At 46.5% G+C, this 26,628-nt stretch overlaps 3 protein-coding genes across 10 annotated transcripts in view; 1 reads left to right on the top strand and 2 right to left on the bottom strand.

Moving 5' to 3' along the window:
* Positions 1-655, bottom strand: part of rxrb (retinoid X receptor beta) — a 35,155-nt gene extending 34,500 nt beyond the window's left edge. For 4 of the 7 annotated variants that reach the window (XM_062972787.1, XM_062972789.1, XM_062972788.1 and 1 more), the window contains exon 1: positions 256-413. In XM_062972787.1, the coding sequence (XP_062828857.1) occupies positions 256-286 (31 nt within the window). In that variant the 5' untranslated portion in view covers positions 287-413. Of the gene's footprint in view, positions 1-255; positions 414-518 lie in introns of those variants that run through there. The other 3 variants (XM_062972792.1, XM_062972793.1, XM_062972791.1) reach the window with 3 other exon arrangements.
* Positions 656-893: 238 nt separating this feature from the next.
* slc39a7 (solute carrier family 39 member 7) lies at positions 894-23,555 on the top strand. 2 transcript variants are annotated; one of them, XM_062972785.1, is made up of 8 exons: positions 894-1,150; positions 9,692-10,183; positions 12,089-12,257; positions 12,368-12,448; positions 14,700-14,873; positions 15,205-15,315; positions 19,961-20,157; positions 21,394-23,555. In XM_062972785.1, exons 2-8 carry the CDS (start codon positions 9,704-9,706, stop codon positions 21,643-21,645), a joined length of 1,464 nt encoding a protein of 487 aa, XP_062828855.1. In that variant the 5' UTR covers positions 894-1,150; positions 9,692-9,703; the 3' UTR covers positions 21,646-23,555. The 2 variants fall into 2 exon arrangements, with proteins under 2 accessions (XP_062828855.1, XP_062828856.1); XM_062972786.1 differs by having other exon boundaries at positions 902-1,150; positions 9,690-10,183; positions 14,700-14,822.
* Positions 3,900-8,476, bottom strand: LOC134296857 (uncharacterized). The gene is made up of 2 exons (XM_062972836.1): positions 7,488-8,476; positions 3,900-4,272 (listed from the first exon to the last, which is right to left on the bottom strand). Exons 1-2 carry the CDS (start codon positions 8,376-8,378, stop codon positions 4,165-4,167), a joined length of 999 nt encoding a protein of 332 aa, XP_062828906.1. The 5' UTR covers positions 8,379-8,476; the 3' UTR covers positions 3,900-4,164.
* Positions 23,556-26,628: the final 3,073 nt, after the last annotated feature.

The raw sequence follows: 26,628 nt of genomic DNA, 5'->3' as shown, positions 1-26,628 counted from the left end.
AGGAGCTTCCCTTGGACTCCGAGGCAGAGAGTTCCACTGCTGAACAGCTCTTCTTAATGTCAGGAGGTTTTTCCTGATAGTGTTCAGGAGGGATCTCCTTCTTTCGTTCCTTCCTGTCACTGGAGCCCATGGCTCCACTGAGGCCTAGTGAGGGAAATGAGGCCTGCTCCCGCCCCTCCTCCTCCCCCGACTGTCAACAACACCCACCGGCGGTGTGGCTGACTGGAGCCTCCCTTGTCCCCTTCCCCGGCTCACCTGCCCCGGGCCTCCCCGCGTCGCCCATCATCCTCCTCCCCGCCTTCGCCGCCTCCGCCTCCTGCCTCAGCCTGGGCCTCGGCTTGGCCTGGGCCTGCCCACAATGCACCGCGCGCCGGGACTGGCTCTGGGCCTATCGCGGGGCGCCGGGCCTCCTTCCCGTCAGGCAGCGCGGCCCCCCTCTCTCCCTCCCTCCTCCCTCTCTCGCCTTGGCCTGACTCCCAGCCTGCCCCGCGCTCGCCCAAAGCAAGATCAAGGCCTACCGAGGACCCGCTTCTTTCTCTCTCTCCCTCAGTCACGGTTGGCCAGCCTCCCACAATGCACCGCGGCAGCCTCCTCCACTTCTTTGCCTTCCTTTCCCCCCTCTCTCGTGAATCGTGCCCTCTGCCATGGAGAAAAATGGCGCCTGAGGTTACGAAGCGCCATCTTTGTTGAGGGCAAGCCTCGCTTTACCAATTTACTTCCCCGCCCGCCATGTTTCCCGAGGGCGACCATTTCCGAAAACAAACGAACGGCCGCCATGTTTGTTGAGGGCGACAATTCCCTCTCTTGGCATTTTCCCTAGCCGTGTTACCTATCCGCCATGTTTGTTGAGGGCGACAGTCCCTCGGTCAGCATTTTCTCTTCGCAGGGTTAGTTGCCCGACATGTTTGTCGAGGGCTCTGTCGCCGGCACCGCCATGTTGCGAAAGGGCAAAGGGGCGGGGTATTTGGATGTTCTCGCGAGGTTTGGAGTGAATGGCTTGGGTGCCACGTCAGGTTTCGAGCCTGAGGCTGGCTGGTAACGGATCCGGGAGAGCGGCCTTAGGGTTCCGCCGAGAGGGGCCCTGGAGGACGCTCTAGCCCCCTTCTCCCCTCGACTCCATGCCCCTGGAGGACTGCGGCCACAGGAGGTGGTGAGTCTGCGAGTAGAGAGGGAGGGGGGATGTTTAAAACTATTTCTATAATATTATATATTATGTTTATTTTATATGTAATATTTATGAGATATAGATCTGTGTTATAGTTCTTTGATAGAGATATTATCTATTCTATATATAATTCTATATATATAACATAAACGTGCTTACTATATATATAGAGATGTATCTAATATGAACAAGCTTACTATATATATTTATATCTAATATATTCCCCTTGGGTGAGAAAGGCAGGGTAGAAATGTTGTAAATAAATAAATAAATAAATAAATTCTTGCTAAATATATCTAAGCCCATGCTTACTATCTTATATATAAAAAAGGGTAATGAAATTTCGGCCTAGGACAAAACAACAAAACTACACATCCCAGAAACACTAAACTTGCCAGCACAACCCCTCATCCGTGCCTCTATGTTCACACAACAAAAAGAAAAGAAAAATAAAGCCCTAATTAGAGGGAGAGGAATAATTGTTTTTATCCAATTGCTGCCAGTTAGAAGGCTAAGCTCTGCCCACTTGGTCTCCTAGCAACCCACTCAGCCCAGGGCACAGGCAGAGTTAGGCCTCACTTAGGCCTCTTCCACACTGCCTATAAAATACAGATTATCTGATTTTAACTGGATTATATGGCAGTGTAGACTCAAGGCCCTTCCACACAGCTATATTACCCATTTATAATGGACTTAATGTAAGGTAAAACCTTTACCCTTTACATTAACTACCACCAGTTCATCAATACTTTATTTCCCATACCACCATACTTCGCCACAGCAATGCGTGGCCAGGCACAGCTAGTCTATATATAAAAAAATGTAATGTTCATTTTACTGTGGAGTAAACAACGAAACCACTGAACCAAATCACACCAAATTTGACCACAAAAGACATAGACATCCAAAATATGTCTTTCAATCAAAAAAAACCCTAGAAAAATAGTCCACTATATATAATATAAACCCATGTCTACCATATATATATGTATATATGTATCTCATATAAACATGCTTGCTATATATAAACATAGGCTTACTATATACAGTATATGTGTCAAGAGTCAGACGCCAGTTACAAAACAGAGTTTATTCCGAAGATAAGCCAAAAAATAACATAAACACAGGAAATATCCTTGAAACACTTCACTTTTCAGTGTTTCGAGAGCAGATTGGACAATAATAACTCAAAAACGAGCCACGCTAATTTCCCATGCTGGCATTCAATAAAAAACTAAATAACACTTCAATTCAGCTTTGGAAAACAAATAGAGTTAATTGCTGGAAAATAAACAAACTAGAAAAGCAGTAAAGCAGCTTCCACGGTACAGATAAGCCGAGAGCCTCAAAGGGATGATGAATAGCCGTCGTCAGAAGAATCCAAGGTCAGGTCAGGAGGCAGCAGAAATTCCGAAAGACAAACCAATAGTCAGAAGCCGGGAGTAGCCGTCAGTCAGAGGGCGTAGACAGAAGCCAGGTCAAATTCAATCCAAAGTCCGAAGAGGGTGCAGTCATCCAAAACAGGTCCACGATAAGACACAGCGAGAGCCAAGCCAGATGGTATCAGCAGATCCGAATCACAGTCCAAGTCCAGAAACACAGAGATCCCAATGGCGCCTCAGCAACACCTTGCCACACGCCAAGTGCAGTGGCCAAACATTCCCATTTTATTCTCCTTCCTCGTGGGTGACCAAACACTCACACCCAAACACCAGGTGTCCCAAATCTACTCAGAGTCTGAACTCCACACAGCTAGAGCTCGTGGATCTGGAGTACCTAGCAATTCGTCGGAGTCCCAATCATCCTGCCCACACTTAGCCCCATGAACACTTAAAGAACCATCCTCCCTTCTCCAAGCATCCCAATTGGGATCAGCTCCTGCAAAAACCCCAGGTTCAGAAGTATCCATAAGCCCCAAATCCCCAGACATCTCCGGTGGCTGTGCCCATTCAGTGCCCGCTTCCCCAGCCACCACCTGTTCCTCAGCATCCATCTCCCCATCTGAATCTTCCTCAGAAGATCCCCCATATAGCTCTCTAAGTCGCTTCCTGCGCAACTCCTCCAGTGAACCCTCATCACGAGGGTTTTTTCTTCCTCTTCGAATTCCATCACCATCAACCATAATCCCCGAAGGCACAGTCACAACAATATCTGTAATATAAACCCATGCTTACTATATATATCATCTAATATAAACCCATGTTTACCATATATGCTTACTATATATTTAATATAAACCCATGCTGACACTCTCTTGCTCTCTCTATTTATAATATACATTCTTACTACATATCTATATATGATATAATGTAAACATATATGCCACCCATGCTTACTATATATATCATGTAATGTAAACCCATGTTTACTGTGTATATACCCATGCTTACTATTTATCTAATATAAACCCATGCTGACTCTCTATTTATAATATACATTCTTACTACTTATCTATATAACATATAAACATATGGAGTTCCAGTATAGTTTATCTAAGTGTTGACTCTCCTCACGCTGCCCTCTTCTCAGACAAAAGGGAGCCAAGGCACATTAAAGCACCCCAACAGTCTCTTCAGAGAGATAGGACAGTATATAAGTAAAGTTGCATTATATTATTATTATTGTTTCTTTTTGATGTTTATTTAATTCTAATTATTACCTAAGGAATCTAAAAGTTCAAGATAGTTTGTTGTCAGGCTCACTTCAAAGGACCAGTCTGAATGCAGATCAAAGATAGCTGCTCTCAAATCCAATCTTTATTGAAGAATACATGACTTTGGAAAAGTCGAGAATGACCTAATGTTTACATACATTCAATTTTATCACTTCTGATGCAACGTAATACCACACGCAAATATCATCATCAAATCCCACCCTCTGGATCACATTACTACCATTCCCACACTATATCAATTATAATTGTTTATACTTTCAACCCTGAGTTCCCAGGCTCATTTTATCTTCTCCCGCCAGGTGCTTGCAGGGTTATTTATGTTATGTTATGAAGCCAGATTCAGGGCTTGGAAATTCAGCCCTGGGATTTGGCTCCATGACATGGCGCCCTCGTTTTCTTCGTCCTCCTCTTCGGTTCTTCTTTCATCATAATCCTGAAACAAATCAAACAATAACTCTATGTGTCCATTTTGTCCAAAGTCCCCATGTATTTTTTCAGCAAGCTGCGATGGAATACTGGGTGTATTTTCCCTAAACTTTTTGGCAATGCCAACTGGAAAGTTACTTCATTGATAACACCCTGTATTCTGAATGGTCCAATATATTTGGGGCCCAATTTTCTCGAAGGTAGCCCCAATTTGATGTTTTGGGTACTTAACCACACTAGATCTCCTTTATCCAGTTTATCGCCTTCCACCCTCTTTCTGTCTGCGAACGCTTTATACTTTTTGTGTGCTTCCTTTAAGGATGCAGTCACTTGACTCCAGCATTCTAGCATTTGCATTTTCCATTTCCCTGCCTCTGTTTCCTCATTCTCTGTCCATCTTGGCAACTGGGGCAAAGGCTGTATTTCATACCCGTAAACCACTTCAAAGGGAGTTTTATTTGTTGCTGAATGTATAGTCGAATTAAAAGCTAGTTCTGCAAAAGCCAACCACCTAGACCAGTCATTTTGTCTCATGTTAGAGTACATTCGAAGGAACTGCCCAAGTGTCTGCTGAGTACGTTCTACCGCCCCGTTTGTCATGGGGTGAAAAGCAGAACTTAGACTCCTTTCTGCTCCTAGCATTTCCAAGAATTTTTCCCAAAATTTTGCTGTGAATTGTACTCCTCTGTCACTGACCACTCTACTGGGACATCCATGCAGTTTGTAAATGTGGTTTATGTACAATTCAGCTAGTTTCTCGGCTGATGGTAGTTTCGTCAGTGCTATAAAGTGGGCCTGTTTAGAAAACAGGTCTAATACTGTCCAAATATAACGATGTCCTTTGCTAACCGGTAGTTCCCCCACAAAGTCCATAGCTACACATTCCCAAGGTCTGGTAGGTTCTGCTACTGTTTGTAATAATCCCATTGGCTTCCCTCCTCTCGATTTATTTCTGGCACAATCATCACATTGAACAACATGATTCTTTATGTCCTTCCTCATCCCTGGCCACCAGCAATGTTTTGCGATTGCCTTTGTTGTTTTTGTAATTCCTGTATGACCAGCGCTCTGGTTATTGTGAAAACGATGCAAAATCTTAATCCTTAATGTTGCTGGGATATACAGTTTCTTGTTCACAAACCAAAATCCCCCCTTCTGCTCCCCCTTTTCTGCGTTGGATGCGATCCACTGATCTCCATCATAAGACTGTTTCAGTTCGTTTCCCCAATTATCTTCCCCGTCGAGTTCAACAATAGCAGTGTTCTCCTTTTGGGTTTGCGCTCTTGTCCTGACAGCTAAGCCCCATTGTTTATCAGAGAATATTGTTCCCTCTTTTGCTGTGGTTATGCCTCCGTGTTGAGGCATGCGTGAAAGAGCATCTGCCAAGACATTCTGCTTCCCTTGAAAAAACTTTAATTGGAAATCGAACCTGCTGAAGTATTGCGCCCATCTAATTTGTTTGGGGGACAATTTTCGAGGAGACTTTAAATACTGGAGGTTCTTATGGTCAGACCAAATTTCAAATGGGATTCCGCTTCCTTCGAGGAAGTGTCGCCAGCATTCTAAGGCTTTTAATATGGCTAATGCCTCTTTTTCCCATATTGGCCAACATTTTTCAGTTTCGCTGAACTTCCGGGACAAATATCCGCAGGGTTTTAAGTTCCCATTTTGATCTTTTTGCAATAGTACTGCCCCGTACGCACAGTCTGAGGCATCGCAATGGATTATGAAAGGGCTCCTGATATCGGGGTGTTTTAGGATGGGTCCTTCTGTGAAGCATTCTTTTAGGGTTTCAAATGCCTTTTGGCATTCTGGCGTCCAACCCAGTTTGGCGCCAGGAGCTTTTACTTTTGCTGTCTCCCCTTTCCCTTTTGTTTTTAAAAGTTCAGTAAGGGGTGCGGTTATTTGCGCGAAGCCTTTTATGAAGGATCTATAAAAATTGGCAAACCCCAGAAATGATTGCAATTGCCTCCTTGTTTGAGGCACTCCCCATCCTTTCACATCTGATACTTTAGCTGGATCCATAGCTAACCCTTCTGGAGATATCCGATACCCCAGAAAGTCAATTTGAGTTTTATTAAATTCACATTTGGACAGTTTTGCGTACAGCTTTGCTTCTCGTAGTCTCTGCAAAACTTCCCGGACCAATTTTACGTGCTTTTCCTTATCTTCGCTCACAATCAAGATATCATCAAGAAATATGAATACCCCTCTGTACAACAATGGGTGTAGTATTTCATTTATAAGCTGCATAAAGCAACCGCCTCCATTTTTTAATCCGAAAGGCAAAATTTTATATTCAAAATGGCCGAATGCGCAGGAAAATGCAGTTTTCCAAGTATCCTCCGGTTTGATTCTTAATTTATGATATGCTTCAATTAAATCCAGTTTAGTAAATATGCTCCCTTTCTTCAATACGGTAATTAAATCCTTTACTAAGGGCATAGGGTATTTATTGTCCTTAGTAATTGCATTTAAATTTCGATAATCAATGCACAATCTTAGGGAGTTGTCTTTCTTTCTCCTAAATAACACTGGGGCCCCGAGAGGAGAATTGGATGGCTTAATGAAGCCTCGCGCCAGGTTTTTATCAATATATTTCCTCAATTCCTCCTTCTCCTGCACAGACATGGGATACACTTTTGGTTTTGGTAAGTTTGCTCCTGGGGTTATTTCAATTTCTACTTCTATATTCCTTTTGGGAGGTAATTTACTGGCCTCTTTCTGATTGAAAACATCCACAAAGTCTCTGTATTCAGGTGGCAATAGCTGTGGGTCTATTTCATCTGCTTCATCTCCCTCGTCCTCCTCTTCTGCAATTTTGCTTATCTCCCATTGCGTCTGCTGTTCTTTAAATGCTAGGCTCTTTCCTCTCCAATCTACTTCAGGATTTGCCTGTTCGAGCCATGGTATCCCTAATATTACGTGGTATGTGGCAATAGGGGCTATCACAAAGGATATTCTTCCTTCCCATTTGCCTATTTTACATGGGACCCCCCGTATTTCCTTTGTAGATACTTCCCCAGCAGCGACTGATCCATCTAGCTGCGAAAATGCAATTGGGGAGTCAAGCGCCATCTGCTGGCATTTCAGCGCTCCTGCTAATTCCGGAGTTATAATGTTTCTAGAACAACCACAATCCACAAATGCCTTGCAGGTGGCCCGATTCTCTAGCCCCGATAGGCAGATTGGCACTACTATCATGCGTTTGTCCCGACTCACCAGTTTTTCTGAAGATTCTGGGGCTTGCACCTCCTCTTCCGCACGCCTCCCGGTTGCTGGCTTGGGCTTTGGGGGTTTTGGCGGCTCCCCCTTCCGGGCCCAGCATTCTGCTGCTCGATGGCCCGTCTTCCCACATACAAAGCATCCCGGTTTAGGTTTGTTGTCGTCTCCTCTGGAGGGAATCCCCGGCCTCCCTCCGGGTCTTTCCTGCTTCCTCGTTTCTCCTCGACCCCTCGCCACCGGTCTTTGCTGGCTGCCGCTGCTCCTGAAGCGCTTTACTTGGGCCAGGGTGGATTCAACGCGCCCCGCTAGTTGAATCCATCCCTGGAGCGTTTCGGGGTCATCTCTGTGCGCTGCCCAGCTGAAAATCTCGGGGCGTAGTCCCTCTTTAAATAATTCCACTTTGGTCACTTCAGACCACTCTGGTACCCTTTCCGCGAGGTGGAGGAATTCCTCTGCGTACTCGGGCACCGTTTTGTCCCTCTGCTTTATTCCTTTCAGCTGGTCTCGAGCTCTCAATTGCTCTAGCCGGTCTCTGAACCGGTTTTCCAGTGCGGCGAGGAAGCGGGGCACTGACCTCAGGCATGGGTCGCGTCTGGCATGTAGTTGCACATACCAGCTGGCTGCTCCTCGCTTTAGTGTGTTGCCGATGGCTCGAACCCTGCTTGCTTCGGAGGGGAATGTGTGTGCATTGTCTTCCATGTATCCTCTGATGCTAATTAGAAAAAAGTTCAGTTCATCTGATTCCCCTCCGTATTCTAGTTTGAGATCTTCCCTTCTTGGCATCCATTCTGCGGCCCGTTGATGCTGTCTGGGAGGCATGGGGAAGGGTTGCATCGGGTTTCCTCGGGCGGCCCCTTGGAACACGCCGCGCCCCACTCCGGTGGTCATTCTGCGCGGCTCCCGAAATTCTGCCGCCGCTGTCGGCCCTTCCACCCATCCGCATACTGGCCTCGCTGTAGCCCCCGCATCTCGCCTTTCCTCGTCGTACGGCATGTCCTCCTCCTCTTCCTGGATCTCCCGCTCCTCTCCGCCTTCGTCTGCAAATCCACTGGACCCGATCCCTGGCCCCAGTGGTCTTTCCACCCCGACGCCCATTCGGGGGGTTGGGAGCTCTGTCGGAGATGGCGGCCTCAGAGTTCCCAGAGCTCGCTGGCGCTCCACTTCGCGTGCCATTCTGTCTCGGAACTCCAGCTCCTGCCAGTATTCCTCATCTCCCTCGTCCCTTGCCGCCACGGGACTCTGCGTTGATGCTCGCTGGCCCCTCTGGCTCCAATCTCCTTCTTTACTTGGCTCTCTCTCGGCGCCATATCGGATGGGCTCCTTTTGGAGATTCTCTTCCAATAGTGGCACCAACCTCCCCACGGTTTCCGACAGCCTGGATAAATTAGTTTCCAGGATGGATAACCGCAGGGCCACGGTCTCCGGCATACTTCCTCCAGATCCCCAACTGGTTTCTGCAGCCGCAGAGACGCCTCTTCCTCCCCTGGGAATCCTCTGGGTCACGCCGTTCGGCCTGGGGTACCCCGTAGAGGAAGCTATGGCTTGCAGCGTCTCTTCTCTCTTCGGCCGGGCCCCTTGCAAAGGCCTCCCTGCTCCATTTGGGCTTTGATCTCCTTCTTCACTCATTATCACTTCACTGCGAATTCCGCAGGAGGGTGAGAACTGGATTCTCGACTTAAATGTCAGGCTCACTTCAAAGGACCAGTCTGAATGCAGATCAAAGATAGCTGCTCTCAAATCCAATCTTTATTGAAGAATACATGACTTTGGAAAAGTCGAGAATGACCTAATGTTTACATACATTCAATTTTATCACTTCTGATGCAACGTAATACCACACGCAAATATCATCATCAAATCCCACCCTCTGGATCACATTACTACCATTCCCACACTATATCAATTATAATTGTTTATACTTTCAACCCTGAGTTCCCAGGCTCATTTTATCTTCTCCCGCCAGGTGCTTGCAGGGTTATTTATGTTATGTTATGAAGCCAGATTCAGGGCTTGGAAATTCAGCCCTGGGATTTGGCTCCATGACAGTTTGTTAGCAAGTTAGTCTTGTATTTAAAAAAATTGCTATCTATCATTATGACTACCATTCTTCTCCCCTTAAATGTTTCTATGTACTTATTTCGACTCTATGGTCCTGAAATTCCCTTCCAACTCCCTTAACGCTCTTCCTCCTCCCCCCAGAGGCAGTGGTCAAGATGGTGGCTTTCCGGCGGACGTGGAACGTGGTGACCCTTCTGATGGCCTGTTCCACGTTACTTCTGCTCCTGCTGCTGGGGACGTCATCTGCACAGCAAGAAGGCTTCCACGGCCATGCGCATGACGACTTGCACCACGGCCACAGTCATGAAGGCCTTCACCACGGCCACAGCCATGAGGATTTGCACCACGGCCACAGCCACGCCGGCCACGGCCACACGCATGAGCACCTCTGGCGCGATCCCGAAGAGCACCACCACCATCACGATGCCCATGAGGACTTCCACCACGGCCATAGCCACTCACACGAGGGCCCCCGGCACGGGCACAGCCACAGCCATGACCATGCCCACGGCCACCTTCACGGACATTCGCACGAGGACCATGTTGGGGGGCCCAGCCAGGGCCGGGCCTTCCCTGACCACGGGAGGCCCCCTCCCAGGAAAGAGAAGCTGGAGACAATGTGGTTGTGGGCCTACGTGAGTCTGGGGGGATTGGCTCCTTCATTCACAGAGTTGGGAGGGAAACGTCTTGGCCTTTTGTGCCGCTGCATCACAGCCTTGGCTTATCATCTTCAGCCTGTGGTCCCCTATGACTCCTAGATCTGTTTTCAAGCCACGTCCCACCCACCCTATATCTCTGCATTTCATTCCTAAGTGCAGCGCTGTACATTTCCCCCTCCTGAAAACCATTGTGTTAGTTTGTTAGTTAGTGTGTTAGTTAGTCTTGCGACCTTGCCGAAGCCCCGATGACAAGAACGGGTTTTGTGTTGGTAGCACAGTTCAAGGACCCCTCATTAGTCCCCCTCATTTAAAGGAACCAATGTTCCTCCTGTGTTTGTTTTGAACCCACTGAGCTGTAAATGCAATGCAACATGCCGTCTGCACTTTAAGGTCAGGCAGGTGCTCTCATATTTAGAGGAAATAGTTTATTCTCACATGCATGGTGCACACCATTCTAGGATACCTCATTATGGTGTCTGCTGTCTGGTGAAACCAGATAAGCATCAGGGTTCCATTTCACAATGATGCACTATTATTCTACTACTTTAACTGCCATGGTTCCCTCCAGTGTATTTCTGAGATTTGTAGTGTGGCTGGCAATATCAAAATCTCCTCCTTAAACTGCCCGTCCCAGGATTCCATAAGATGAAGCGATGGCAGTCAAAGTGGAATAATAGTGCTATATTCTGCCTTGGTGAGACCACTTTCCCTGGAATCACACTGTGTCCAGTTCTGGGCACTGCCATTGAAGGGAGAAGTTGACTCTAAGCTGGAATGAGTCCAGTGGAGGGAGACTCAAAGGATCAAGGGGCTGGAGAACATTAATACTTATGAGGAGTGGCTTAAAGAGCTGGGCATGTTTAGCCTGCAGAAGAAAAGGCAGAGAGGAGACTTGGTAGCCATGTATAAATATGTGAGGGGAAGTCCTAGGGAGGAGGGAGGGAGCTTCTTTTCTGCTGCCCTGCAGACTAGGACGCAAGGGAACAATGGCTTCAAACTACAGGAAAGGAAATTCCACTTGAACATGAGGAAGAACATCATGTTCAGCAGTGGAACTCTTTCTTTGCCCCAAGGGAGTCCGGTGGAGGCTACTTCTTTGGAGGCTTTTAAGCAGGGGCAGGATGGCCATCTGTCAGGGGTGCTTTGAATGTGGTTTTCCTGCTTCTTGGCAGAAGGGGGTTGGACTGGAGGGCCAACTCTAAGATTCTATGATGATTCTGTAATGCAGTGGTTCTCAACCTGTGGCTCCCCAGATGTTTTTGGCCAAAAATCCCAGCCATTTACCAGCTGGGATTGGGAACCACTGCTGTAATGTGAGTGGTCCCCAGGACAGTGATCTCGTCTTGTTGAAACCTCATAGAGGCAAACAGTGCATTCCTCTCCTGGGTGGCTTATCTAGGAGTTGCCTATTTATTTATTTACATTATTTATATTCCGCCCTTCTCACCCCGAAGGGGACTCAGGGTGGATCACATTACACATATAAGGCAATGCCTTAACATAGAACAAAGACAGAGGCAAACGCAGGCTCCGAGCTGGCCTCGAACTCATGACCTCTTGGTCAGAGTGATTTCTTGCAGCTGGCTGCTCACCAGCCTGCGCCACAGCCCGGGACTAGGGATAGATGGTTGGACTGGGTGGCCTGAGCAAACTTCGGCCCTCCCTCCAGATGTTTAGGACTTAAATTCCCGCAATTCCTAACAGCCAGAAGTCCAAAACACCTGGAGGGAGGGCCGAAGTTTGCCCATGCCTGGCTTAAGACCTTGCAGAGCTGCAACCCTTCTGATCTTAACAGTCCGAGTGGTATCAAAAATGCATCAGTTCTCCAGTGTGGACGTGCACGCCCTTTTTTGTGCCCATAAACATGCTGTCATCCCGCAGGCCGTGGGGGCCACGCTCCTGATCAGCGCAGCGCCCTACTTCATCCTCTTCCTGATCCCGGTGGAGTCCAACTCCTCCCAGCACCAGGCTTTGCTCAAGCTGCTGCTCAGCTTCGCCTCGGGGGGCCTCCTGGGAGACGCCTTCCTCCACCTCATCCCCCACGCCTTGGGTACGAGTGAGTGGGCAAAAGAGGGAGTGGGGGGGGGGGGGTGGGCCGCTGGGGACCCCCTTGGATGCCCAGACCCCCAAGTCTCACCGCCTTCCTCTCTCCCTCCACAGAGCCCCATTCCCACCACGGGGAGGCAGCCGGGCACCCCCACTCCCACGCCCAGCCCACCGGACACGGACACTCCCACCAGGGTAAGGATCCAGCGTGGGACTTGCTGTTCTCTTCTTCCTTTTCTTATCTCTCAGTAAGAGGGATTTATTAACTTTTCAAAAAGTCAGTAAAAGGCTGCCACTCTTCTTCAGTGGGGGCAGCGACAGCCGACAGGAATCTTTGCCCTGGACTGGTCCATGAGGTCACAAATGTTGGGAATGGACGAGCCGTTAAGCTCTAATCACCCTCTTTATGAGATAAATTCCCATTAAAATAGCAGAGTAAAAATTGCAGCAGTAAGACTTACGCGGTGTGAGTTTGGAAGGCCTCTTTGTCATCAGGAAGGCAAAGGGATGCAAAGTTAGCTTTAAAGTTTAAAAGCATTTATTGAGGTAAAAAAAAAATCCATTGATGGATAGAAAAGGTTTGGACCTAACTATCTAATCTATCCTGTTCTAATACACATAGACAGATTAAAATAACAAAGGTATAGATAGCTACATCTTGACTAATAGAGGACAGAGGTGCGTCCTCTCTGGAACAAAGCAGGAAGCTGGAATGGCGACCAAGCCTCGTGGGTCGCTTCTTCTCTAGGGCCATAAACATTCCAAAGGCCAAATTGGGGAAGTTACGTCAAAGCCCTAGGAGAGATTACATTTCTAGAAACATCAAAGGGTGGGCTGACCTAAATAGTACAGGAAGCAGGAAACAATGGTTGATGTTGTTTTTCATGTCAGGAGCAACCGGAGTTGCTTCTGGAGTGAGAGAATTGGCCGTCTGAAAGGACGTTGCCCAGGGGATGCCCAGATGTTTTGATGTTCCACAATGGTGAATCCTATCTAGGCATGCTTTGGAAACGGGGAAAGGATTCCCTCCAGGCCTGTAGCGAGGGGGGGGGGGGGGTTAGGGGTTCAACCCTCCCCCCCCCCCCCCGAAATTTTTCAGGTTATAAAAAAAACCTGTTTTACTCATGAATTTTAACTGGTTAACCAAATCCCCATGCTAAGTCTATGAGACACAAAACATTAAGAGTCCCTCCAGGCACTATTTCAAGCAGATATTGACAGGTTTGTAGCGGGGAGGGGTGTGTGCTAGGGGTTAAACACCCCCCCCCCCCCGAAATTTTCAAAACCCATCCCGAAATTTTTTTCTGGCTACGGCCCTGATTCCCTCAATCTAACTCTATCATCTATCTGACTACATTTAGACTTGAGCAGTACAGGGTGATTCCCAACAACAAAGAGTCGGAAACGACTGAATGAATAAACAACACAACAATTTGGGACGAAATCCCATGGTTTGCTAAATTCCAACACAATACCCCACTGTCTGCAAAAATTCCAAAAGGAAACCACACATTTTACAAAATTCCAATTAGAGCCCCAATGCAGCGTTTTGGCGACAATGCGCAGCTGCGGGAAGGGGTGACCGGCTGGTTGAGGACGCAAGCGGCAGAGTTTGGTGGGGAAGGAGTTGCCAAGCTCATTCATCGCTATGATAAATGCCTAGATTTGAGTGGCAACTATGTTGAGAAGTGGTATTTGGGTCTGGCTTTCAACTGCATATGTTAAACGTTTTCTCCTATACTTTTTGAGGATGCAAGCGGCAAAGTTTTGTTGGGAAGGAGTTGCCAAGCTCCTTCATCGCTATGATAAATGCCTAGATTTGAATGGCGACTATGTTGAGAAGTGGTATTTGGGTGTGGCTTCCAACTGCATATGGTAAAAGTTTTCTCCTATACTTTTTGAGGATGCAAGCGGCAAAGTTTTGTTGGGAAGGAGTTGCCAAGCTCCTTCATCGCTATGATAAATGCCTAGATTTGAATGGCGACTATGTTGAGAAGTGGTATTTGGGTGTGGCTTTCAACTGCATATGGTAAAAGTTGTCTCCTATACTTTTTGAGGATGCAAGCGGCAGAGTTTTGTTGGGAAGGAGTTGCTAAGCTCCTTCATCGCTATGATAAATGCCTAGATTTGAATGGTGACTATGTTGAGAAGTGGTATTTTGGTGTGGCTTCCAACTGCATATGGTAAAAGTTTTCTCCTATACTTTTTGAGGATGCAAGCGACAGAGTTTTGTTGGGAAGTAGTTGCCAAGCTCATTCATCGCTATGATAAGTGCCTAGATTTGAATGGCGACTATGTTGAGAAGTGGTATTTGGGTGTGGCTTTCAACTGAATATAGTAAATGTTTTTTCCTATACTTTGTTCATTTTTAATTCCGAAACGTAATCTACTTTCTGGATAGCCCTCGAACGTACCTACATACATGTACTTCTGTCTCTCTCTGCAGGCCCTGAGCACCAGCACATGATGTCGGTGGGCCTGTGGGTCCTGGGGGGCATCGTGGCCTTCCTGGTGGTGGAGAAGTTCGTCCGGCACGTCAAGGGGGGGCACGGCCACGGACACAGCCACGGTGCGCCCCTCCACGGGTCCTTCCATGCTGGGGGTGCTCATCTCATTCCTGGTAAAGGTGGGGTGGGCTATATGGCCTCTGGGGGTCCCATCCCAACTCTTAAGATCTTCAGTCCGTGGAATCGTTGCCGTCTGGTTCTCCTGAGGATGGAGATGAATGTGGATGGTGGGTCAACTTTGGCCGTCTGGGTGTTTTGGACTTCAACTCCCACCATTCCTGGCCTCAGGCCCTTTCCTTTTACCCCTCAGCCGCTTAAGCGGCTGAGGGGTAAAAGGAAAGGGCCTGAGGCCAGGAATGGTGGGAGTTGAAGTCCAAAACACCCGGACGGTCGAAGAAAACAGGGTCACCATGAAAACGGGAAAATCCTTGCTTTCTTCTGCAGCCTCCAAGGCCAAGAGCAGTGATGACGAGGGAGAACCCGGGTCCGGCCGGGACTCAGCGGAGAAGGCCAAGAAGAAGGAGAAGGAGAAAGAGAAGAAGGCCCCTGGGAGCAGTGAGTGGGGGGTCCTATTCCGAGGGGCAGGGAAGGGGTTCGCTCACCCGTCCGTCTCGCTCACCAACCTCTTTATTTCCTCCTCCGCTTCCCCACTCCTTCTCTTCCCTTTCTCATTCTTAACAACCCCCTCTTCTTATTGGTTCCCTTCTTCTTCATTATTACTTCCCCCTCTAATCCCCTTCTTCCTCTTCCCTTCCTCTTCTTACCGTTCTCCTTTTCCCTCTTCTCTTCTTTCTCTCCCTTTCTGTCTCTTTTCCTTCTTCCTCTTCCTTCAATCTCTCCTTTCCTTCTCTTTTCTTTCTTTCCTTCCTCCTTTCCCCTTCTCTTCTTTCTCCCCTCTTTTCTTCTTTCTTCTCCACCTCCTCCTTCTCTTCTTCCTCTTCCTCCTATTCTCCCCCTCCTCACTCTTTCCTCCCTTTCCTCATTCTCTCCTTCTTCTCGCCTTCCACCTCCCTTCTTCTTCCCCATCTTTCATCTTATTGTTATTTTTCCTTCTCTCTTTCTTCTTTCTTCTCCACCTTATTCTTCCCATTCTCATTCCTTTTTCTCTTCTCCCCTTTCTTTCCATCCTCTTCTTCTTTTTCTCTTCACTCTTCTTGCTCTTCTCTCCTTCCTTTATCCTCTTCCTTCTTCCCCTTCTCTTCCCATTGTTCTCTTTTTGTCTCCCTCTTTTTCCTCCTCCTCCTTTCCCTCTTGTCTCTTATCATCTTCATGTTCCTCCTCCTAATTCTTCCTCTTCTTTCTCTTCTTTCTTCTTTACTTCTTTCTTCCTCTTCTTATTATTGCCTTCCTTCTCGTTGTCTTCTTCCTTTTGCCCCTCTTCCTCCTTCCTTCTTCCTGTCCCTTCTCTTCCTCCTTTTCCGCTTCTCTTCTTTCTCCCTCTTTTCTTCTTTCTGTCCCATCATGCTCTTCCTCTCTTTTCTTCCTCCTTTTCTTTACTCCCCTTCCTCATTCTCTAATCCTTCTCTCCTTCCACTCCCCTTCTTCTTTCCCCCTCTTGGTCTTATTGTTTTTCTTCTTCCTTTTTTCTCCACATTCTTCTTCCCATTCTCATTCCTCTCTTCTCCTCTGTCTTTCCATCCTCTTCTGCTTTTCTCTTCCCTCTTCTTGTTCTTTCCTCCTCCTCCTCCTTCCTCTTCTCTTTTCATTGTTCTTTTCCTCTCCCTCTTTTTCCTCTTCCTTTCACTTTCCTCCTCCTTTCCCTCTTGTTCCTTATCATCTTCATGTTCCTCTTTTTCTTATTCTTTCTGTTCTTTCTCTTATTTCTTCTCCACTCCATTCTTCCTCTTCTCTCCTCATTCTCCTCCTCCTTGCCTTCCTTCCTCCCCCTTTCTCCTCTTCCTCCTCTTCCTTTCACTTTCCTCCTCCTTTCCCTCTTGTTCCTTATCATCTTCATGTTCCTCTTTTTCTTATTCTTTCTGTTCTTTCTCTTATTTCTTCTCATTCTCTTCTTCCTCTTGCTCCTTTCCCCGTGTCCTTTCTCTTTCCTTCTTTCATCCCAACCTTGTCTTTCTTCTTCTGTCTTTTCCTCCTCCTCCTCTTCTCATTGTTCTTTTCCTCTTCCTCTTTTTATCCTCTTCCCTTCCCTCCTCCTTTCCCTCTTCTTATCATCTTCACATTCTTCTTTCTTTTATTCTTCCTCTTCTCTTCTCATTCTCTTCTTCCTCTTGCTCCTCCTCCTCCTTTCCCCGTGTCCTTTCTCTTTCCTTCTCTCATCCCAACCTTGTCTTTCTTCTTCTGTCTTGTTCCTCTTCCTCCTCCTTGCCTTCCTTCCTCCCCCTTTCTCCTCTTCCTCCTCTTCCTTTCACTTTCCTCCTCCTTTCCCTCTTCTTATCGTCTTCACATTCTTCCTTCTTTTATTCTTCCTGTTCTTTCTCTTATTTCTTCTCATTCTCTTCTTCCTCTTGCTCCTCTTCCTCCTCCTCCTTTCCCCGTGTCCTTTCTCTTTCCTTCTTTCATCCCAACCTTGTCTTTCTTCTTCTGTCTTTTCCTCCTCCTCCTCTTCTCATTGTTCTTTTCCTCTTCCTCTTTTTCTCCTCTTCCCTTCCCTCCTCCTTTCCCTCTTCTTATCATCTTCACATTCTTCTTTCTTTTATTCTTCCTCTTCTCTTCTCATTCTCTTCTTCCTCTTGCTCCTCCTCCTCCTTTCCCCGTGTCCTTTCTCTTTCCTTCTCTCATCCCAACCTTGTCTTTCTTCTTCTGTCTTGTTCCTCTTCCTCCTCCTTGCCTTCCTTCCTCCCCCTTTCTCCTCTTCCTCCTCTTCCTTTCACTTTCCTCCTCCTTTCCCTCTTCTTATCGTCTTCACATTCTTCTTTCTTTTATTCTTCCTCTTCTCTTCTCATTCTCTTCTTCCTCTTGCTCCTTTCCCCGTGTCCTTTCTCTTTCCTTCTCTCATCCCAACCTTGTCTTTCTTCTTCTGTCTTTTCCTCCTCCTCCTCTTCTCATTGTTCTTTTCCTCTTCCTCTTTTTCTCCTCTTCCCTTCCCTCCTCCTTTCCCTCTTCTTATCATCTTCACATTCTTCTTTCTTTTATTCTTCCTCTTCTCTTCTCATTCTCTTCTTCCTCTTGCTCCTCCTCCTCCTTTCCCTGTGTCCTTTCTCTTTCCTTCTCTCATCCCAACCTTGTCTTTCTTCTTCTGTCTTGTTCCTCTTCCTCCTCCTTGCCTTCCTTCCTCCCCCTTTCTCCTCTTCCTCCTCTTCCTTTCACTTTCCTCCTCCTTTCCCTCTTCTTATCGTCTTCACATTCTTCCTTCTTTTATTCTTCCTGTTCTTTCTCTTATTTCTTCTCATTCTCTTCTTCCTCTTGCTCCTCTTCCTCCTCCTCCTTTCCCCGTGTCCTTTCTCTTTCCTTCTCTCATCCCAACCTTGTCTTTCTTCTTCTGTCTTTTCCTCCTCCTCCTCTTCTCATTGTTCTTTTCCTCTTCCTCTTTTTCTCCTCTTCCCTTCCCTCCTCCTTTCCCTCTTCTTATCATCTTCATATTCTTCTTTCTTTTATTCTTCCTCTTCTCTTCTCATTCTCTTCTTTCTCTTGCTCCTCCTCCTCCTTTCCCCGTGTCCTTTCTCTTTCCTTCTCTCATCCCAACCTTGTCTTTCTTCTTCTGTCTTGTTCCTCTTCCTCCTCCTTGCCTTCCTTCCTCCCCCTTTCTCCTCTTCCTCCTCTTCCTTTCACTTTCCTCCTCCTTTCCCTCTTCTTATCGTCTTCACATTCTTCCTTCTTTTATTCTTCCTGTTCTTTCTCTTATTTCTTCTCATTCTCTTCTTCCTCTTGCTCCTTTCCCCGTGTTCTTTCTCTTTCCTTCTTTCATCCCAACCTTGTCTTTCTTCTTCTGTCTTTTCCTCCTCCTCCTCTTCTCATTGTTCTTTTCCTCTTCCTCTTTTTCTCCTCTTCCCTTCCCTCCTCCTTTCCCTCTTCTTATCATCTTCACATTCTTCTTTCTTTTATTCTTCCTCTTCTCTTCTCATTCTCTTCTTTCTCTTGCTCCTCCTCCTCCTTTCCCCGTGTCCTTTCTCTTTCCTTCTCTCATCCCAACCTTGTCTTTCTTCTTCTGTCTTGTTCCTCTTCCTCCTCCTTGCCTTCCTTCCTCCCCCTTTCTCCTCTTCCTCCTCTTCCTTTCACTTTCCTCCTCCTTTCCCTCTTCTTATCGTCTTCACATTCTTCCTTCTTTTATTCTTCCTGTTCTTTCTCTTATTTCTTCTCATTCTCTTCTTCCTCTTGCTCCTTTCCCCGTGTTCTTTCTCTTTCCTTCTTTCATCCCAACCTTGTCTTTCTTCTTCTGTCTTTTCCTCCTCCTCCTCTTCTCATTGTTCTTTTCCTCTTCCTCTTTTTCTCCTCTTCCCTTCCCTCCTCCTTTCCCTCTTCTTATCATCTTCACATTCTTCTTTCTTTTATTCTTCCTCTTCTCTTCTCATTCTCTTCTTTCTCTTGCTCCTCCTCCTCCTTTCCCCGTGTCCTTTCTCTTTCCTTCTCTCATCCCAACCTTGTCTTTCTTCTTCTGTCTTGTTCCTCTTCCTCCTCCTTGCCTTCCTTCCTCCCCCTTTCTCCTCTTCCTCCTCTTCCTTTCACTTTCCTCCTCCTTTCCCTCTTCTTATCGTCTTCACATTCTTCCTTCTTTTATTCTTCCTGTTCTTTCTCTTATTTCTTCTCATTCTCTTCTTCCTCTTGCTCCTTTCCCCGTGTTCTTTCTCTTTCCTTCTTTCATCCCAACCTTGTCTTTCTTCTTCTGTCTTTTCCTCCTCCTCCTCTTCTCATTGTTCTTTTCCTCTTCCTCTTTTTCTCCTCTTCCCTTCCCTCCTCCTTTCCCTCTTCTTATCATCTTCACATTCTTCTTTCTTTTATTCTTCCTCTTCTCTTCTCATTCTCTTCTTTCTCTTGCTCCTCCTCCTCCTTTCCCCGTGTCCTTTCTCTTTCCTTCTCTCATCCCAACCTTGTCTTTCTTCTTCTGTCTTGTTCCTCTTCCTCCTCCTTGCCTTCCTTCCTCCCCCTTTCTCCTCTTCCTCCTCTTCCTTTCACTTTCCTCCTCCTTTCCCTCTTCTTATCGTCTTCACATTCTTCTTTCTTTTATTCTTCCTCTTCTCTTCTCATTCTCTTCTTTCTCTTGCTCCTCCTCCTCCTTTCCCCGTGTCCCCCTTTTCCCCCTCAACAGACATGCGTGTGGCCGGCTACCTGAACCTGGCGGCGGACTTTGCGCACAACTTCACGGACGGCCTGGCGCTGGGGGCCTCCTTCCTGGCCGGGAGCACCGTGGGCGCCGTCACCACGCTCACCGTCCTGCTCCACGAGGTGCCCCACGAGGTCGGGGACTTCGCCATCCTCGTCCAGTCCGGCTGCAGCAAGCGCAAGGTCAGGCCCGCCTCTCGCTTTAAGTTTCTAGTGCGGTTTTCTTGCATATCTACCCTGTTTCCCCGAAAATAAGACATCCCCGGAAAATAAGACCTAGAAGAGGTTTTGCAGAATTGCTAAATATAAGGCCTCCCCCGAAATTGAGACCTAGCAAAGGTTTTGTTTGGAAGCATGCCTGCCAGACAGAACACCAGAACATGCAGGATCGGTAAATGTACGTACCATAAAGTTGTACATGGAAATAATGCTAATAACAAGAAATTCTTGATAGGATTCACAGTTTGTCTGGTTATGCTGGTTTATGATGACAACTACTGTACAACATATAATGTCCTATTTTTGTTCAACAATAATAATAAACAATAAAACTTTATTTATACCCTGCCACCATCTCCCCATGGGAACTCGAGGCGGCTCACATGGGGCAAGGCCCGACCAGCACAATTTCCAAAAACAACAGCATAAATACATTGAACAATATACAAAAAAAATAAATAAAACACATTAAGACAATAAAACAAGAGTTAATACAGCAGTAATAATATCAATCAACCACCAAGTACAATTCAGTTGACTTCATTGGTGAGGGGGACTGCAGCAGCAATATAATATATAAAAAGTAATTCAATAAATAAATAAATTCAATAAATGTGAATTCTTCTTCATGGAAAGATAAGACATCCCCCGAAAATAAGACCTAGCGCATCTTTGGGAGCAAAAATTAATATAAGACACTGTCTTATTTTCGAGGAAACACGGTAGGCAACATTGGTGTTTAAGGATAGGTCCTCTGCCAAATCAAGTTTGCTAATGGAGTTCTAGTTCCATGTTTCCTGTTGCTCGTGTTCCATGCTTCCACGTTTTGAATGACTGTTCCTGAATCTCATATTTTGGATTTATTCTGCTTTTGTATTTCTGGTTTTGGATGCTACTCTGGTACTTTCAATTCTGTGGACTATTTTTGACATTCAGACTTGGGTTTTTTATACTTATATAGTCTTCAATAAACTGCTTTGCTATTTTCCGCTTGGGCTGGAGTGTGTGTTAAGTACAGAGGTGTTTCCCAGCCTTGGAGTACAACACCTAGACGGGACACCTCTGTCCTTCCTAAGTCTTCTGCCTGAGTCTGGTTGATTTCCTGCAGACGTCTCCCACAGAAGCCAAGCCAGGTGTTGATGTATCGCCGTGCCCCGCGTCCCTGATCTGTTTCTCCTTCTTCTTCTTCTTGGTTTGCAGGCCATGAAGCTGCAGCTGGTGACGGCGCTGGGGGCGCTGGCGGGGACGGTGGTCTCGCTGCTGGCGGAGGGGGCGGGCGAGGCGGCCACGGCCTGGATCCTGCCCTTCACGGCCGGGGGCTTCATCTACGTGGCCACCGTCTCGGTCCTGCCGGAGCTGCTCCAGGAGGCCCGTCCCTTCCAGTCTCTGCTGCAGGTGCTGGGCCTCGTCGCAGGCGTGGCCATGATGGTCTTCATCGCCCAGTACGAGTAGCGGCCCTTCCCTGATGGACGGGACCCCCACCCTGGACACGGAGCCAAAGGGAGCACCCAAACGTCCCTTACTATTGGAACAATCTGGACTTGTGCTCCTGAAGACCTGGCGAAGAGGAAGCGAACCTGATACTCCCGGGGGGCAACTCTTCTGCCCTGACTGGTTCCTCCATCGGGCACCGTGAGGACCCATCAATTAGGAAATGAATCTGGTGCTCTAGGAGGCCAACAGTTCTGTGTCCGTTTGTCCAGATTTCCCTTTCATCTGGGGCTCCATGAGAAACCAGCAACGAGGACGTGATCCAGAGGCCCAACTCGTCCAGATTCCATGTTCCTCCTCTTCTCCATGAAGAAAGAGGACGTTAGTCTGGAGCTCCAGAGGACTCGTTCAGAAGGAAGACTGTAGGGTTGGGGGTTCTTATGGGACGTATTGGGGAGTGGGAGATCTCCAGGAGGATCCATCTGGACGCTGATAACGACGACAAGGGCTTGGTCGCTGGCTTGAGTGAAGCAGGACGGGACTTGCGATCCTCCTTGTCTTCGGTCTCAAGAGCCAAGGGGCCATCCGGAAACGGGACCAAAACAGAAAGGGATAAATAAATACACAAATTGGGACACTTGGAATAGTCTTAAGGACAATATCGCACAACACTGTCATTCCATTCTAGATGTTACACCTCCTTCAGTAGAAACCTGGGACTTGTAATTCACATTTAGGGCCCTTGGGGTTCTTACTAAACTACAAATCCCAGGGTTTCACTGGAGGGGAGCCATAGTAGTGGAATAACAACTGATGTGATATTGCCTTGAGCCTGAATGTAGTGCAGGGAAAGTGGTCTTTGTGGCTACGCCTCCCACCATCCCCTGCCCTGGTTGATGTGTGTAGGGGATTCTGGGAGCTGTAGTCCCTCCTTTCTCCGACTTTGGGTGGGTACATTGTTCGAAAATCATGGTTCCAGAATGTATATATAGTGGTGGAAGTGGGGGGCAGGTTAGTGTTTAGTGGCTGGTTTCCAGGCCTTTTGAACTCAGGCGTTGCTTGTGGGGATGATGGGACGCTTAGTCTCCCTCCCCATCAGGCCACCAAAAAAAGGTAGCAAAAGAGACCCCCAGGTCGCTTGGAAGAGGGGGTTGTCTGTGTATTTCTTGATAATTCCTTCCGCCAACCCTCTCTTCAATACTCCAAGGGCTGTCGGAACGGTACATTTCTTTTTATACGCATATCTATATATTTACATGATATTTGTTGGAATCTTGTAGAGCAGGTGTGGGCAAACTTGGGCCCTCCGGGTGTTTTGGACTTCAACTCCCACAATTCCTAACAGCCGGTAGGCTGTTAGGAATTGTGGGAGTTGAAGTCCAAAACACCCGGAGGGCCCAAGTTTGCCCATACCTGTTATAGAGCATAACATGGGATGTTGTTTGGGCCAGTGATTGGTAACGGGTAAATAAATGGTGGAAGAAAACTACGTAATTTAGGATCGATCTAGTTCTGGGTTTCAATCACTAAATTGTGGCAACTGAAATTCGTATATTAATTGTAAGTCGTGCTCAAAACGAAGGAGGAAGAAACGGAAACCGGGACATTTTAAAAGTAGCCGGGAAAATAGGAAGGCGGAGAATTAATTAATCCATGCATCGTGTTTTGATTGTTTTGATAGTTCTTAAACAAGTGGTTGTCAATTTTTTGGTCCAGCCAGTTTACCAGCTGTTAGGATTTCTGGGAACATCTGGGGATCCACAGGTTGAGAACCACTGTCCTAAACATTCTTTGTGATTTCATTCCATTTCTGTGTGCTGTAGATTTTTAATTGCCCCCTCCTTTTTTTTAATTAATGTTGTGACCTGCTTTGGTTCTTGATCAAGAGAGAAAAACTGGGTATAAATATAACACGATTATTTTGAAAAATCTGTATGCGTATTGGAATTTTGTTAAGTTTCATTATACCATTTATACATTCGGCAGTAAAGTGCTGAATATCACCAATCTGTCTATTAAAAGAACCCTGCTCTATCTAAAAACAATTTGAAATTTAAAATGTAGTTGTATAGAACTTACTCAATCTTGAAGCCTCTGGATCTATTGGAGACAAACAAAGAACAATGTGTTGTCGAAGGCTTTCATGGCCAGAATCACTGGGTTGCTGTGAGTTTTTCAGGCTGTCTGGCCATGTTCCAGAAGCATTCTCTCCTGACATTTCACCCACATTCATGGCAGGCATCCTCTGAGGTTCTGAAGTCTTTTGGAAACTTGGCAAGTGGGGTTTATATACTATACTAGCTGTGCCCGGCCACGCGTTGCTGTGGCATTGTCTGGTGGTGTCTGTATTTTATAGGCAGTGTGGAAGAGGCCTAACTTTGCCTGTCCCCTGGGCTGAGTGGGTTGCTGGGAGACCAAGTGGGCGGAGCTTAGCCTTCTAACTGGCAGCAATTGGATAAAAACAATTATTCCTCTCTCTCTAATTAGGACTTTATTTTTCTTTTCTTTTTGTTGTATCAACCTAGAGGCATGGATGAGGAGTTGTGCTGTCAATTTTTGAGGTTGTGCGGTGTTTAGTTTTGTTGTTTTGTCGGTCGCCAGGATTCCATCATTCTTTTATATATATAGATATACTCGAGTATAAGCCTAGTTTTTCAGCCCTTTTTTAGGACTAAAAAAGCCCCCCTTGGCTTATACTCGGGTGAGGATCCTGGTTGGCTTATATTCGGGTCAGCTTATACTCGAGAATATATGGTACATTTATTATTTTACTCTATTATTATTACATTTATTATTGTACTCTATTATTACATTTATTATTGTACTCATTATTGTTGCTACTATTACATTTATTTTACTCTATTTTTATTATTATTAATAATTTATTATTCCACTCTGATCTTATTATTATTACATTTATTATTATTACATGTATTTTCATGTATTTATTATTATTATTACATGTATTATTTTACTCTATTATTATTGAAAGGATACATAAGCACATTTACATTGAAGAAGATGAGAATAATGATTGGATCAGAGTTAGACAGTCTTAAATTAATGCTTGATGTAAATATTCAAAATCATTTAACCTACTGATGCCTCAATTAATTTTTGGGTATCTATTTTTATTTCTGAAATTTCCCACCTTCGGCTTATATTTGAGTCAATGATTTCTCAGGGTTGTTGTATGTCTTTCGGCTGTGTGGCCATGTTCCAGAAGTATTCTCTCCTGACGTTTCGCCCACATCTATGGCAGGCACGCCTCACAACCTCTGAGGATGCCTGCCATAGATGTGGGCGAAACGTCAGGAGAGAATACTTCTGGAACATGGACGTATATTCCTCACAACCTCTGAGGATGCCTGCCATAGATGTGGGCGAAACGTCAGGAGAGAATACTTCTGGAACATGGACGTATTTTCCTCACAACCTCTGAGGATGCCTGCCATAGATGTGGACGAAACGTCAGGAGAGAATACTTCTGGAACATGGACGTATATTCCTCACAACCTCTGAGGATGCCTGCCATAGATGTGGACGAAACGTCAGGAGAGAATACTTCTGGAACATGGACGTATATTCCTCACAACCTCTGAGGATGCCTGCCATAGATGTGGACGAAACGTCAGGAGAGAATACTTCTGGAACATGGACGTATATTCCTCACAACCTCTGAGGATGCCTGCCATAGATGTGGGCGAAACGTCAGGAGAGAATACTTCTGGAACATGGACGTATTTTCCTCACAACCTCTGAGGATGCCTGCCATAGATGTGGGCGAAACGTCAGGAGAGAATACTTCTGGAACATGGAGATATATTCCTCACAACCTCTGAGGATGCCTGCCATAGATGTGGACGAAACGTCAGGAGAGAATACTTCTGGAACATGGACGTATATTCCTCACAACCTCTGAGGATGCCTGCCATAGATGTGGACGAAACGTCAGGAGAGAATACTTCTGGAACATGGACGTATATTCCTCACAACCTCTGAGGATGCCTGCCATAGATGTGGGCGAAACGTCAGGAGAGAATACTTCTGGAACATGGACGTATTTTCCTCACAACCTCTGAGGATGCCTGCCATAGATGTGGACGAAACGTCAGGAGAGAATACTTCTGGAACATGGACGTATATTCCTCACAACCTCTGAGGATGCCTGCCATAGATGTGGACGAAACGTCAGGAGAGAATACTTCTGGAACATGGACGTATATTCCTCACAACCTCTGAGGATGCCTGCCATAGATGTGGACGAAACGTCAGGAGAGAATGCTTCTGGAACATGGAGATATATTCCTCACAACCTCTGAGGATGCCTGCCATAGATGTGGGCGAAACGTCAGGAGAGAATACTTCTGGAACATGGACGTATATTCCTCACAACCTCTGAGGATGCCTGCCATAGATGTGGGCGAAACGTCAGGAGAGAATACTTCTGGAACATGACCACACAGCCTGAAAGACATACAACAACCCTGTGATCCCGGCTATGAAAGCCTTTGACAACACTATTATCTCTCAGTTTTTTGTGGTAAAATTAGATGCCTTGGCTAATATTCGGGTCGGCTTATATTCGCATATATATGGTATATCACTGGGATGATGTCCAGGGTGGGAGAAGGAACTCTTGTCTGTTGAAGGCAAAGGTGAATGTTGCCATTGGCCACCTTGATTTGCGTGCTTGGGCAATGCTGCATCAGCTTCACTATGTGGTCAGTGGTCCCCATAACGTATGGTAAGAACATTTTTCCTTATGATGGACCTTTGTCTTGACTCTCGTGGCTTGTTCTTGGCCTTGCAGCTCTTCTGATGTCTGTGGTGGAGTCTCCATTGGCCAAATTCTGTGAAGAATCTGCAAAGCCCACCTACTCCAAGGTGAACTGAACCACCTAAATTGGGCTCTATGGACCAATGGAGACTCTACCATGGACATCAGAAGAGCCGCAAGACCAAGAACAAGCCACGAGAGTCAAGTGTGGTGGAGGCTCCTTC

Source organism: Anolis carolinensis, chromosome 2, assembly GCF_035594765.1.
Source record: "Anolis carolinensis isolate JA03-04 chromosome 2, rAnoCar3.1.pri, whole genome shotgun sequence".
Taxonomy (NCBI): Eukaryota; Metazoa; Chordata; class Lepidosauria; order Squamata; family Dactyloidae; genus Anolis; species Anolis carolinensis.
Note: the sequence above shows the minus strand (reverse complement) of the source record. Positions and strands in the feature narration are given on the sequence as shown.

Bases quoted from the DNA above. Each gene is read 5' to 3' on its own strand.
- LOC134296857 (XM_062972836.1), bottom strand. From the start codon at position 8,378: ATGACCACCGGAGTGGGGCGCGGCGTGTTCCAAGGGGCCGCCCGAGGA. The intron at 4,273-7,487 runs GTGAGTCGGGAC...GATTTGTTTCAG, and splicing joins CAGAATCTTCAGAAAAACTG to GATTATGATGAAAGAAGAAC.
- slc39a7 (XM_062972785.1), top strand. From the start codon at position 9,704: ATGGTGGCTTTCCGGCGGACGTGGAACGTGGTGACCCTTCTGATGGCC. The intron at 12,258-12,367 runs GTACGAGTGAGT...CTCCCTCCACAG, and splicing joins CCTCATCCCCCACGCCTTGG to AGCCCCATTCCCACCACGGG. The intron at 20,158-21,393 runs GTCAGGCCCGCC...CTTGGTTTGCAG, and splicing joins CCGGCTGCAGCAAGCGCAAG to GCCATGAAGCTGCAGCTGGT.